At 39.6% G+C, this 12,500-nt stretch overlaps 1 protein-coding gene across 1 annotated transcript in view; it reads right to left on the bottom strand.

Annotated features, from left to right (window-relative positions):
* LOC143018957 (uncharacterized) overlaps positions 1–12,500 on the bottom strand; it is a 194,824-nt gene that overhangs the window by 173,454 nt on the left and 8,870 nt on the right. The window contains exons 2-3 of the mRNA XM_076174588.1: positions 1,208–1,331; positions 312–484 (exon numbers count right to left, since the gene is read on the bottom strand). Of these exons, the coding sequence (XP_076030703.1) occupies positions 312–484; positions 1,208–1,307 (273 nt within the window). The 5' untranslated portion in view covers positions 1,308–1,331. The remainder of the gene's footprint in view (positions 1–311; positions 485–1,207; positions 1,332–12,500) is intronic.

Here is a 12,500-nt window from a genome sequence, read left to right as displayed (position 1 = left end):
CGAATCCTACCCAGGGCTGAAATAATTTCAGTATCGCTGCGCTTCGAGTCGTTACTCCAACTCACGTGGGCGGGGAGTTGGGTGTGTGTGTGTACGTGTAAGGTCACGGCATTACCCATAGATCGGTCATACGAGCTCTGAGCTCTCTTCCGGGAGGGAAATAGCTGTCGGTCACGAGTCCAACATGTGTTCCAAAGATCAAGGTGAATCACACACACACACACACACACACACACACACACACACACACACACACACACACACACACACACACACACACACACACAATATGACAATAAAAAGTATCTTACCATGTACGCAGGGACAGTCTTGAGAAAGGCACGGACTTTGTGATCAGTGGCAGGTTGATTGACGAGCTTGGCCCCGTGACCTTGAAGGATGACCTCTTCCAGAGCATCCAGGTCCCCGCCCCGGATGTGTTCCCGGATGGTGGCGCTCCCAGTCCCGCTGTTGGTGTCCATCGCTGCAAGAAGTAAACAAATACGTTGTTTAGTTGAAGATGTGTGTGTACTTAAGCAGGGTTGGAACAGGGAGGGGAAGGGAGGGAGGGAGAGAGGGAGGACTACTAACACGAGCCTAGGATCATAAACAGAAACCAAGTACATAAAATTGGTCTTAAAGTGTCGGAATTACACCTTTTGAGTTTAATTTTCAGTGCGGAGGCAGGAACAAGTTTTCTCTAGGTATACTCCTAGTTACTTGTTCTGTGGAAATAAACGAAATATGTGTACAAAATTATAGAGACGATTGGGTGAGCCATAATCTGACCGTTAAGGTGTAAGGATTTATGAAATGGAATTAAAAGGGTGGGATTCCTTCGATTTATGACAAGTTACGGATTTTTTCTTCCTTTAGGATCTAATCCCAAATGGGGTTGATGATATCAATAATTTTATTTCGATAGACCAAAAATAATATGACTAATGTGTTAATTTTATTTTGCCAGATAATTATTATCAACATTAAAATCATATCTCAAACTGGAGTATGATTTTTTATCAAATGATTACAGTAACAGAAAACAAAAACAGGAAATTCTGAAGACTAGTTCAACAAAACCTAAAAATTAGTGATGAACAACTCATTAAAATCAGAAAAGATATTGCCTGCCAGATTAAGAAATAACAGAAATAAAAAAAAATATAAAAATACCACAGTACAAAGACCCATTGTCGTCCGTACTGACCTTTAGGAGGCGACGAGTGGACATAGTAGCCATTTTCGAATAGTTTGCTGTTCCTCTTCAGTTGAGATCTCGACCGTCCACCTGCCTTCGTTCGGGCCATGATCGCTGCTCAGGGCTGACCGTTCTTAGGAAGAAAGAATTAAAAAAAAAGTTAGGATACAAGTGTCATATGAAAAAATGCATATATACATACATATATCAAAGGATTTTTCCCCTTACAAGGGAGGTAGCCAAAAATCAAAGACATAAAAACACTCCCACCCATTCCATTCCCAACATACTCCACTCCCATCCATCCCCTTCCCTCCCTCTTATCTTAGCATCTTCTGGATGACGGGTCATCCCTGCACCTCGCCCACTGTATGAAAAAATAAGATAAACAAATACATAACTCGATAACCCATTTTGGACGTACGCTTTGATTTATCATGTTAGGTTACTAATTCAAGCTATGTTTTTTAAACCAACTTTTTGAAGGATTTGTAATTTGCCCGTGATGGACAATACAGTCTATATGGCCAGTCTTATGAAATTATCATACTAGATTAAAAAGAATTAATCATACGGTTTCAAATTAATACCGTACAGCGCTTTTCACTATAACCACGTATTAATTCTGATTTGTACATATTGCTACCTTGCTCCTTATTGTATACAACTGTAATAAATGCGTTCTTATGCAATGTTCCATTAATGTGTGGCCGAGCTAATGCAAAAGTATTACCTCTCATAAAAAGACAATGGGTGGTTTACAATTCATTAGTTATCATGTATACATAAACATATACATACACAGATAGTTTTTCTACAAATACAGTAGAACACGCATTCAAATTGAGGTAGAGGAAGTCTACGGTATTATCGAGCCCGGTTTTATCATATATACATTATTGTAGCTGCAGCACCTTTATAAATACATGTAAAATCTCGAGAAAAAGTTGACCCACGCTAAAGTCCTCATAACGTAAACACGATTTTTATCTAGTAATTAAAACATTTTCCTATTTAGTAGTTGGCTTACAGTCAGGTAATTTTCTTGAATTGACAAAAAGATTGTCAAAGAATTTGAATTTTGTATCATGAAAAACTGGGTCAGAACTTTTGTTCATGATTGTACATTCAAAGATACCTCAACAGTAAATATGTATTTCAATATCACTATTTGCAACGGGGTCAATATTGCAAGCTACAAGCTTAAATGTGTTCTATCCTTCATCTCAACAAACACTCTCACTCTCCAATTGTTCAACTAAGTATTGTCAAATATGATGACCGCATGAACTGGATGTAGCCCTCTTCAAAATGTATCCTTTTCTTTGATCATATATTTACATATATTTAATTACAATAGAGGCCTCATACCCACAAACAGTGGCGGCTGATAGCTAAGATTAGTGGGGTGCTTCTTCAGATTTTTTAGCCATTGTTTTAATATTGTGTAAAACGAAACAAACATATAAAAAGAAAAGCCATATATAGATTTGATAAAATTCCAAAAATTAATATTCTTTATTTCCTAATAGCCTAAACTGTCACAGGTCAAGTTGAGTGAAAAAGAAACACTTCCTCACACTTGTTCAGCAGAGTCGGCACTGTGCGCATTTTTTTTTTGGGGGGGGGGGGCATGTGCGCATGCGCATAACCAGACACCGCGTCGGTGGATCTGTGATGCACACAATTCCAAACAATGATTTTTTCTACTAGAGTTGGCTGATGACATTAAACCTAAAGATTATATAATGTTCAAGTATAAAGACAGTTAAAGAAAAAAAATAAAATTTTGAATGTTATTGATAATACTGAGTGAAAATAGGAAGTAACCGCACTGTGTATTTGTAAACACGTACCATGGATGACACCCATAGCAACTAACACTACACTACACCCAGATATCTAATTCCTCATCAGGATGTTATCACGTAAACACCGCTTGATCGAAGGTCGATCTGATCTGATGCCCGACCTCGCAAACATTGTAACACTTTACACACCCGTAAGAAGACGTAAATATAATTCATCAGCTAACCACATACCACTGATAGACGCGTATACTAATACTAATTATATTTGTTACTAAAATTAATGTTTATGTATTTTAATGACATAACGAAAAATGTACATAATAAATGTAAACTCAAACTAAAATGCTGGCCTCAACAAAGGTTATCAGGGGTCGCAGAGCGACAGAGCAGAGAACAACCAACCAGTCTTATAGTGCTGATCCTCCCGACTGAGGGTCCTTACTTCTACTGTCCAAATACATACAAGGAAAAAAACAATGAACCGGTTTTACTTTCCTCAAGACAGATGTACTAATGTGTACAAGAGGATGCTGCAGTTCACGCAGTGCCTGTGAACGAGCCACCACTGCCCACAATACATTTCAACACGTACACAACGACCAATCTATTTTTGAGTGTCATATTCACCTACGAAATCGCGTTATATTGACAAGATATTTCGGTTATATTTTGCCAACATCATTATAAAATCAAGTCAATAAATATATATAAAATGTATGTTAACATGTGTGCGGTACAATATATTAAGGCACGATATTCTAAAATCTTCTAGAACTTCGATGTTGCTCAACAGTCTGGTAAAACCTCTGACCTTTACGTGCAAGAGTGACTTAACGCAATCATAGAGCTTTGATATCGTAATTATGAGTGTTCCGAATGATAACTTCAAAATTAAATGATACAGCTCTCCTTTGCAGAGCTCATTTCTTTCTTTGCAGGTAATATATTGAACCCTTAGTCACCTGCAAAGATAATACCTTATTTTCAAAATATGTGTAAAGCATACACTTACAAAGGATTACAAAGGCGGAGCATGCCGACAGGAGACCTTTTGATCCATATCTAGGTCGGATGCGAAAAAAAAATCATATTAATAATAAAATAATAAATAAAAAATATAATAATGTAAATAACAAATAAAATACATAAATAAATGCATAGGTATAGTTAAATAATAAACAAACAGGTAAATAGTAAATAATAACAAATTGACATATAACTAATAAATGAAAATCAGACAGAAAATGATAACAAAACAAAAACAAATAATATAAGATAAATTAAAATCATTACAGCATCTTACTTAGGTATTTATCTAAATGATTCTTAAAGCTTCGAACTGAACTACATTGCACTACCTGTGCAGGAAGTTTATTCCATTCATTAACTACACGGTTGGCAAAGTTGTTTCTACCTACTACCAAATTGAATCTATTTCCGGACAGTTTGAGACCATTGTTTCTTGTCTGATTCTCATTCAATGTTCCTGTTTGTACCGTATTTGAGACGTTATTCTATGTCATCAAATGACTATATACTATAAACACCATAGATGAACAATTAGATGTTGCTTGGGATTACATGGATTACAAGTACTCAGAAAACTTACAAGAATATGAAATATTTAAATAAAAGTGTACTACAGTACAATATGGTGTGAAGTGACTAACCCATCCCGACCCGTCTTCCTCAGGTAATATACGAGTAAAAGAGAAAAAGATCAAAATCCAAAGAAATCTAAGTTAGTTAAAGGGCAGGATAGATAAGATGGGGAAGAGGGAGGGAGGGAGGGAGGGGGGGATTTGGGGGTTTAGTGGAAGGAAAGAAGGAAATGGAAGGAAGTAAGAGTTATGATAGATGTGGTGCAGATCCACGTGCTCGCTTAGCCTACAGTCTTTTGGACAAATCTAAGCTTAAATTTTCGTCAGATTTACGCAGAGGTGATATTTTCATCACTAACTCAACTAAGGAAATAAACAAAAACTTTGAAGTGGATGAAAAAATGTTGAGCTACGGGGGGGGAGTAGCATCAGAGACTTGTTAAATATCTCAGAGGAATGCAGCATGTGTTGAGTCTTAGTTGATACTACCACAACAAAAGGATATGGATCAAAAGGTCTCCTGTCGGCATGCTCCGCCTTTGTAATCCTTTGTAATGTACCGGGAGTCCTATAAAAATACCATCAGAGACTTGTTAAATATCTCAGAGCAATGCAGCATGTGTTGAGTCTAAGTTGATACTACCACAACAAAAGGAAATGTTCCAGGAGTCCTATAAAAAATACCAGCAACGTTTTTTTAATGTAGTAACCACTCGTATAACACTATAATTCAGAGACAGCCACGATAGATGATAATGACATTGAACAATTAATGAAAGATATTTACTTAAAATTAAATCAAATGAAGCAAGGGATAAATAGTAAGATTCTAAGACTGAAAAACTGGAACAAATATGTCGTGACAATTGAACTGGTAAGATAGAAGGAAAAATATAAAAAATGAGAAAACCCAAGTGAATTCTAAAAGTTTCGACTGCATACATTCAATCGCCTCGTTTGCAAATATATTTATAAATCACTGACTAGTTGTGGACTCGTTATTAGGAGATATTTTGATTCTTTAAATTCTATTCCATTCATACACACACACATTATATATATATATATATATATATATATATATATATATATATATATATATATATATTTATTTATATATGGGAATCATTGGTCGAGGGATGAGATATTGGATGTAATGTCAGGTTGGTAAGACTGATTCTACCTTTTACATCAAATTTACGTCCTGACGACCTAAGGCCATTATGATGCTAATAATTTCTTTTAAAACCTTAAATGTAGTGTATTAAGTCCCACCTGAGTCTTTTTATATATAGAATAGGCTAAAGCATTGCAAACTGTTGCCGTATGTTTTCTTTCTTATATTTGACATGAATTTTGTGGATCACCTCTGTGCCCTTCCCAATCTATCAGTGCCTTTAAGAAAATTTAGGGACTGTGCGGGAACAATATCTTAAGTGTTGGCTGACCAGTGACCTATATAATTGGTTGATATTGTGTGGACTTTTGAAATCTAAAAATCTCACTACCAAGCACAAATATAATGCTCAGATGTTTATAGTCGTTTCTGATAAATACAGCCAAATTTTTTCACTCTCCATTTTTTTTTTCAAATAACTTTCAGTGGTAGTTAGTATTATTTTCACCAATGTGTATAACTTTACACTGATTTGGGTAAAACTTTATTGATCCCTTTTAAGATAATTGCGTTAGTTTCCCGAAATTTCCTTAAATTACCATTCAATATCAGTGAATTTGAAGACAGTAGATTTAAATCCTCGATCAATGTCATCAGTATATACTATAAACAGAAGTACCCCTAGAACGGAACCCTGATGAACTCCACTCGTAATATTTTACCAGACAGAAGTTACGATGGTTCGACAAGTTTTAAATCCAGCTTAGCAAGTTACCTCTCATTTCATACGAGGGGAGTTTAGTTAATCTCTTGTGCGGGCCAATATCAAAAGCTTCATCAAAGTCCAGGTATATTAATTATATTCTATTGATTTTGTCGTGATGCGTTGTGAAGTTCCAGAAGGGTAGTTCAACAAGAGCGTTCACGTCTGAAACCTATCTGGATGGCATTGATTGGACAAACGTTTTCTGACATTCTGAGCTATCTCTTACAATTGTTTTCAACATTTTCCCATAAGTGTAGTGCGTCTTCCGCTTTTCACTTTTTTAATATTGGGGTAATGGCTCCTAATTTCAACTTTCTTGATACATTCCCGGTCGTGATATTTTTTTTATAATTTCTAATGGGTTTGTAACTTCAATTTCATATCCTTCACAATTCTTGGGTGCCAACAGGTACAAAGACAACTACAGTCATGTGAGAGTGCTGTGTTATATCAATGTGTATGTTGCCTGGGGATCCATTGATCTACAATTGGAGAGGAAAGAGCGAAATTTGACTTCTGTCAACAGTCGACTTAGTCCAGAGCAGTGGTTCCGAAACTTGTTCAGTTCTTTACCTAACTTAATATGACACATCAAGCGTGACAGCCTCCATTAAAAAAAAAAATTAATACCAATAGATGGCAAGATTAGGATTCTATATTTGTACTGTATTTTCAAACTCAAGAATATTATTATCAGTCAATGGGATGGATGGGGTTCCATGCTTACAGCCAGTTGGCGAATTCTTGGTTTTGTAGCTGAAAGTGCCAGCCTGGCATCGTTTGCTACACTCAAGCGAGCCTTTTTTTCCAGCACAGCTGAGAATTTCTTGCAAATATGTCGTTGAAAAATGTACAAACAGCTCAAGGTTCTCTTGGACAGAGTTGGCGAGTCAGTTAATAGTAGGATCCAAATGGAATTTATTCTATATATTCATTTATTTTTTATTCGATTTTCAAAATGTCATTGGCTCGCACAGTATTCCACATCACGGCATGAAAATCATCATCACGAATTATATCAATTTGTAAATTGTGGCGGCCTTTGGAGTCTATTCCCTCCCCCACCCCACTGGTCTAGAAATCCGAGACGTAATGAGATTCGAGTCCAATCTTCCAAAACAGGAACTCGGTTTTCAATGTATATGGTCCAGGTCAATGATATTGTCTTTGTCACCTGGTGGGGGGCTGAGGAAATGAAGTGATTGTTAACTTGGAGGATAAGAAGGAGATTATGAAAGTGATTTGTCGGAGATTTTCCGGAATCTGTCACAACCTCGGAGATGGTGGTCTGTGAGGTAAATCCAGGTTTGTCAAGAGTATTGGTGTGTCTGATGCATTACTCAGAGGCTACGAGGATGGGGGCGTTTTCGGAGGCAACAGAAGATTGTCTTCTTAGATCTATAAGCTATGGTTAAACCCCCGTGAATGGCGAAGTTATTGGAACAGAAAGGAGATCTACTGATGTTACCCATAAAATAGGTTTATGTTGCGTCGACTGATGAGAAGTTTTCCACTATTTTGAGGATATATGATGCTGATAGAAAGTTCTTTTCCACTTTGCGTGGGAAAGATACCGTTAGGGTGGTGTTTATTTTGGTGATAACTAAGACTGCTATCGTTAAGCGGCCCATACACGATCAATTATATTGCGCAATTTCATTGTCAATACTGACTGTATGAAATTTATGCACCCTTCTTTTATAATTGGAGACTAATTTCCGCACATAAGAGACTGTTGATATATCGCCCATACACGGTCAATTTAATTGTTAATTCAGAATATTGACAATGAAATTGCGCAATATAATTGATCGTGTATGGGCCGCTTTAGAACAATGTCATGCAGGAGAGAGGTAGTCATAGACGTAGTATAAGAGTGATTTAAGGACGATATATGTGAGGGATAGTAGAAGCTAAAAGTGATCAACATTCTCTTATGTGCGGAAATTCATCCCCAATCATAAAAGAAGGGTGCATAAATTTCATTCAGTCAAAATCCCATTCATAGTCGGGGTGGTAGCGGGTCGAGATGGTACTGTGAGGGATAGAAGAAAAGGAGGGTGAAATCTATGATGTAGGTCTAGCATGATAGAACATTCAAAATATAAAAAGTACGGCGAGTACATACAGCTCTGTGGAGATATAATTAAGAGACTGAGAGTGAAATGTTGTCGGGTGTTTGGTGTTGAGAGAGAGAGAGAGAGAGAGAGAGAGAGAGAGAGAGAGAGAGAGAGAGAGAGAGAGAGAGAGAGAGAGAGAGAGAGAGGAGAGAGAGAGAGAGAGAGAGAGAGAGAGAGAGAGAGAGAGAGAGAGAGAGAGAGAGAGAGAGAGAGAGAGAGAGAGAGAGAGAGAGAGAGAGAGAGAGAGAGAGAGAGAGAGAGAGAGAGAGAGAGAGAGAGAGAGAGAGAGAGAGAGAGAGAGAGAGAGAGAGAGAGAGAGAGAGAGGAGAGAGAGAGAGTGTGAGAGAGAGAGAGAGAGAGAGAGAGAGAGAGAGAGAGAGAGAGAGAGAGAGAGAGAGAGAGAGAGAGAGAGAGAGAGAGAGGGGGGGGGGAGTAAGGAACCTATTAGTCTATTTCGTTGGGTGATGACTGTCTCACCAAAGACACTGACGAGCGTTAGTCCAGTAGTAAAGGGGGAAGAGGTCATTGCGAAGAGATCGGATAGTATTTTTTGAGGCGATGTTTTCTGGAGAGGGGAAGTAAAGTGAGCAGATAATATGTGGTCACTGTAAAGAGATTTTAGCTGTAATAGTTTGAAGGGGACATGGAATGAATGGTAAAGAAGAGAAACCAAGGCATACCAAGATTGATGTTCAACCTTGTATGGCTTGCGAAGAGGTAAGGACAAATAAGAAGTGTACCTTGTACGTGCGTCTTGTAGGCAGACGCACTTAGTTTTCATTTGCAGTATTGAGTGCGTCAGTGTCCAGGTTATTGGGATATACTCGTAACTGTGGGTATAGGCTGCACTTATCAAAACAATATGCATGTAACAACAGAGTAACTCCAACCCTCCCCTTGTAAGTGGATAAACCACTAATACCCCTTGAAATTCAATAACCTATATAAAAGTTAATATAAAACATGCATACTACTAAAAAGAAAAAATCCAAACTCACCCCCTGGTCAACCTCAATACATCCTACTAACCAACACGGTTTTAGGCCACTACACTCCACAAACACTCTTCTGATAAACCTCACACAAAGAATTTTAGATGGCATCAATTCAGATAGGCCCCACCACAGAACACTTCTTATAACATTAGACATTAGTAAAGCTTTTGATGCTATCCCCCGCCACAACCTAACAAATAAAATATATAACACAGACATGCACAATAACACCAAAAGATGGCTGGCCAATTATCTGGCAGGTAGGGATGATTATATGTCATATAATTGTCAATCATCGCACATCAGAAACATTAAGAATGGAGTACCACAGGGCTCTGTTCTATCCCCCACACTATTTAATCTATACATGCATGACTTACCCACACCAGACACCTCAGAAATACAAATCTCTTCCTACGCAGACGACATAACCACCACATGCACACATCGTGACACAGACAAAGCTGCAGAAATAATACAGCCATACCTTGATACACTCAACACATGGTTCATCGCAAACAGACTCAAAATAGCTCCAATCAAATATACAGCAACACTTCTCACCAACTGGACAAAAGAACACAAATACATACCTCATATCTACATCAACAACACTCTAATACTACACACAAACACACCGAAAATTCTTGGTGTAACATACGATACATCCATGTCTTTCAAACAACACATCACAAACATAAAAAACAAATGCACACCTAGACTTAACGCACTTAAGTCAATCACTGGAACAACATTTGGACAAAAAGAAACTAATACAACAATATACAAACAATGCATACGCTCAGTGATGAATTATGCCAGTCCTACATGGGCTCCTAATCTCAGTGAGACACACCACAACACCCTTCAAATCATACAAAACAAAGCCCTAAAAACAATTATAGACTGCACAAATACAACACCTACAGACCATTTACACCATGAAACAAAAGTCCTCAAAGTCAAGGACCACCTCGATATGAGAGGCACACAAACACTTGCCGCAGCCACCACAAACACATCACACCCGCTACACTACATAACAGAACACCCACACACACCAAGAAACATTAAAACAACACCCAGAGACCTGTATCACACACACATACTCTCTTCTCTTCCTCCACAACCACCAAATACCAGCCTCCGGAAACATATTCATAATCATATCACTCACCGCTCCATTAACACACTGAAAGACAACACACTGCTGCATGCCAGACCCCCTGATATCCACCCTTCTGAATCCTCTCTCCCACGAAAGGACAGAGTCCACCTGGCCAGACTGCGCGCGCTGCGGTGCGGCCACCACCCAGCACTTCTAAGCTACCAGAAGAGGCTGGATGACCGCATTGTGAACAGCTGCCCAGGATGTAACACTTCACCCCATACCATACAACACATAATGGAAGACTGCATTATACACAATCATGCACGCAAACAACACAACATACACTTTATACAGAATTTGTGGGAAAACCCAGTTTCAGCTGTGGCATTCCTTGGGGAGACGGGACTGCTCGGACAGACAGTCTAGGAAACAACAACAACAACAGGCAAGAAATCATGCAAGTAGGTCTGCCCCACTCTGTTCCACTTAACTTCCTTCATTTTCTATACTGACGTCTTCTACTAAAACCCCACCTCCCTCCTCCTTACACCCTGCTTCAAACTATCTACCCCCCCTTTTTTGTATTGTTTGTATTGGCTGCGTATTAGGTGTGACTGTTGGAGGAAGGATGGGCTGTTGTAATCAGGAGTCTCTCAATGAGCACGGGGGAGGAAAGTTCGATTTCTCTTATAGAGGGATCCTGCAGGAAATGTCCATCAAATGGGCTGTCTTGTTGAGGAGCGGTGAGGTGAGGGGGCACCCAGTGGATCCATATAGGACGCTGGGAACTCGTCCGTAGGTGGCGGGTCAGCAGACGAAGGCGACGGTAGCCTAAGGAATCTGAGGTTCCTACGCCAGAAACGGCCGCCGAGCATCTTGATCTGGTGGTCCCGTGAACGACCAAAGGTCATGACGATGCCCACTTTGTCTTGCCGCTCCGTAACTGGATCCTGAACTTTAACTCAGAAACCGGCATGGTCGTTGAGTATTCTTGGCTTCTAGGACATGTTTGGCGGCCCGACAGTTACAGCTCTCGCCTCTGGCCTGCCACTCATTTGCGAAGACCTTGGCGTAGGTTAGATCGCACGAGCAAAGTGGACGTCCATACATGACCCGAGCTGGTATGGATGGGAGCGTTCTGTGCTTCCAGGGGGGAAGAGGAGATCGAGGAGAGGAGGACGAAGAGAAAAGGTGGGAGGACAAAATGTACAGAAATAAGGATGACGAGAACGACAACGAGAACGAGGAGAGCGAGAACGAAAAGGACGAGTACGGCAGCAGCGACGGTTGAGAGGTGCGGCGAGGATTTTGGCTACCGATTCACCAGTTCCACGAAGGATATGAGATCCGTGAAGGTTACAGGCGCAACGAAGTCTGCAGCGACGTGGACTTTCTCAGTATATGCCACAATGCAATCTTTAGAGATCTGGTAACCGCACAACGACCCTGTTGGCTCAGTCAGGGCAAGGTTCTCGGCGTTTTTGACGACACCGTGACAGTGTGACGTCGATACGCCGGAGGAGAGCCGGGTAGCCCTGATCATTGGACACGCCTTGGAGTGCCCGGTCACCGCGAAGACCGACGCCTTCTCCTGTAGTAGCGAAACTCACGGGGCAACGAAAGCAGCTTGAATTTACTGTGCAATATAGCACTTGTACGCGTGTACATGTACATTATCCACTTCTGATGCATGGGTACATCCATCACATTCTCAGTCCGTGATCTCATTTTTCTTCCAATAAATCTTCCAGCAATCTGTCTTCAATTCTTCCCGCTATTTT

This window comes from Oratosquilla oratoria, chromosome 36 (genome assembly GCF_046742065.1).
Source record: "Oratosquilla oratoria isolate Oo_2021 chromosome 36, ASM4674206v1, whole genome shotgun sequence".
In the NCBI taxonomy this organism is placed as follows: domain Eukaryota; kingdom Metazoa; phylum Arthropoda; class Malacostraca; order Stomatopoda; family Squillidae; genus Oratosquilla; species Oratosquilla oratoria.
Note: the sequence above shows the minus strand (reverse complement) of the source record. Positions and strands in the feature narration are given on the sequence as shown.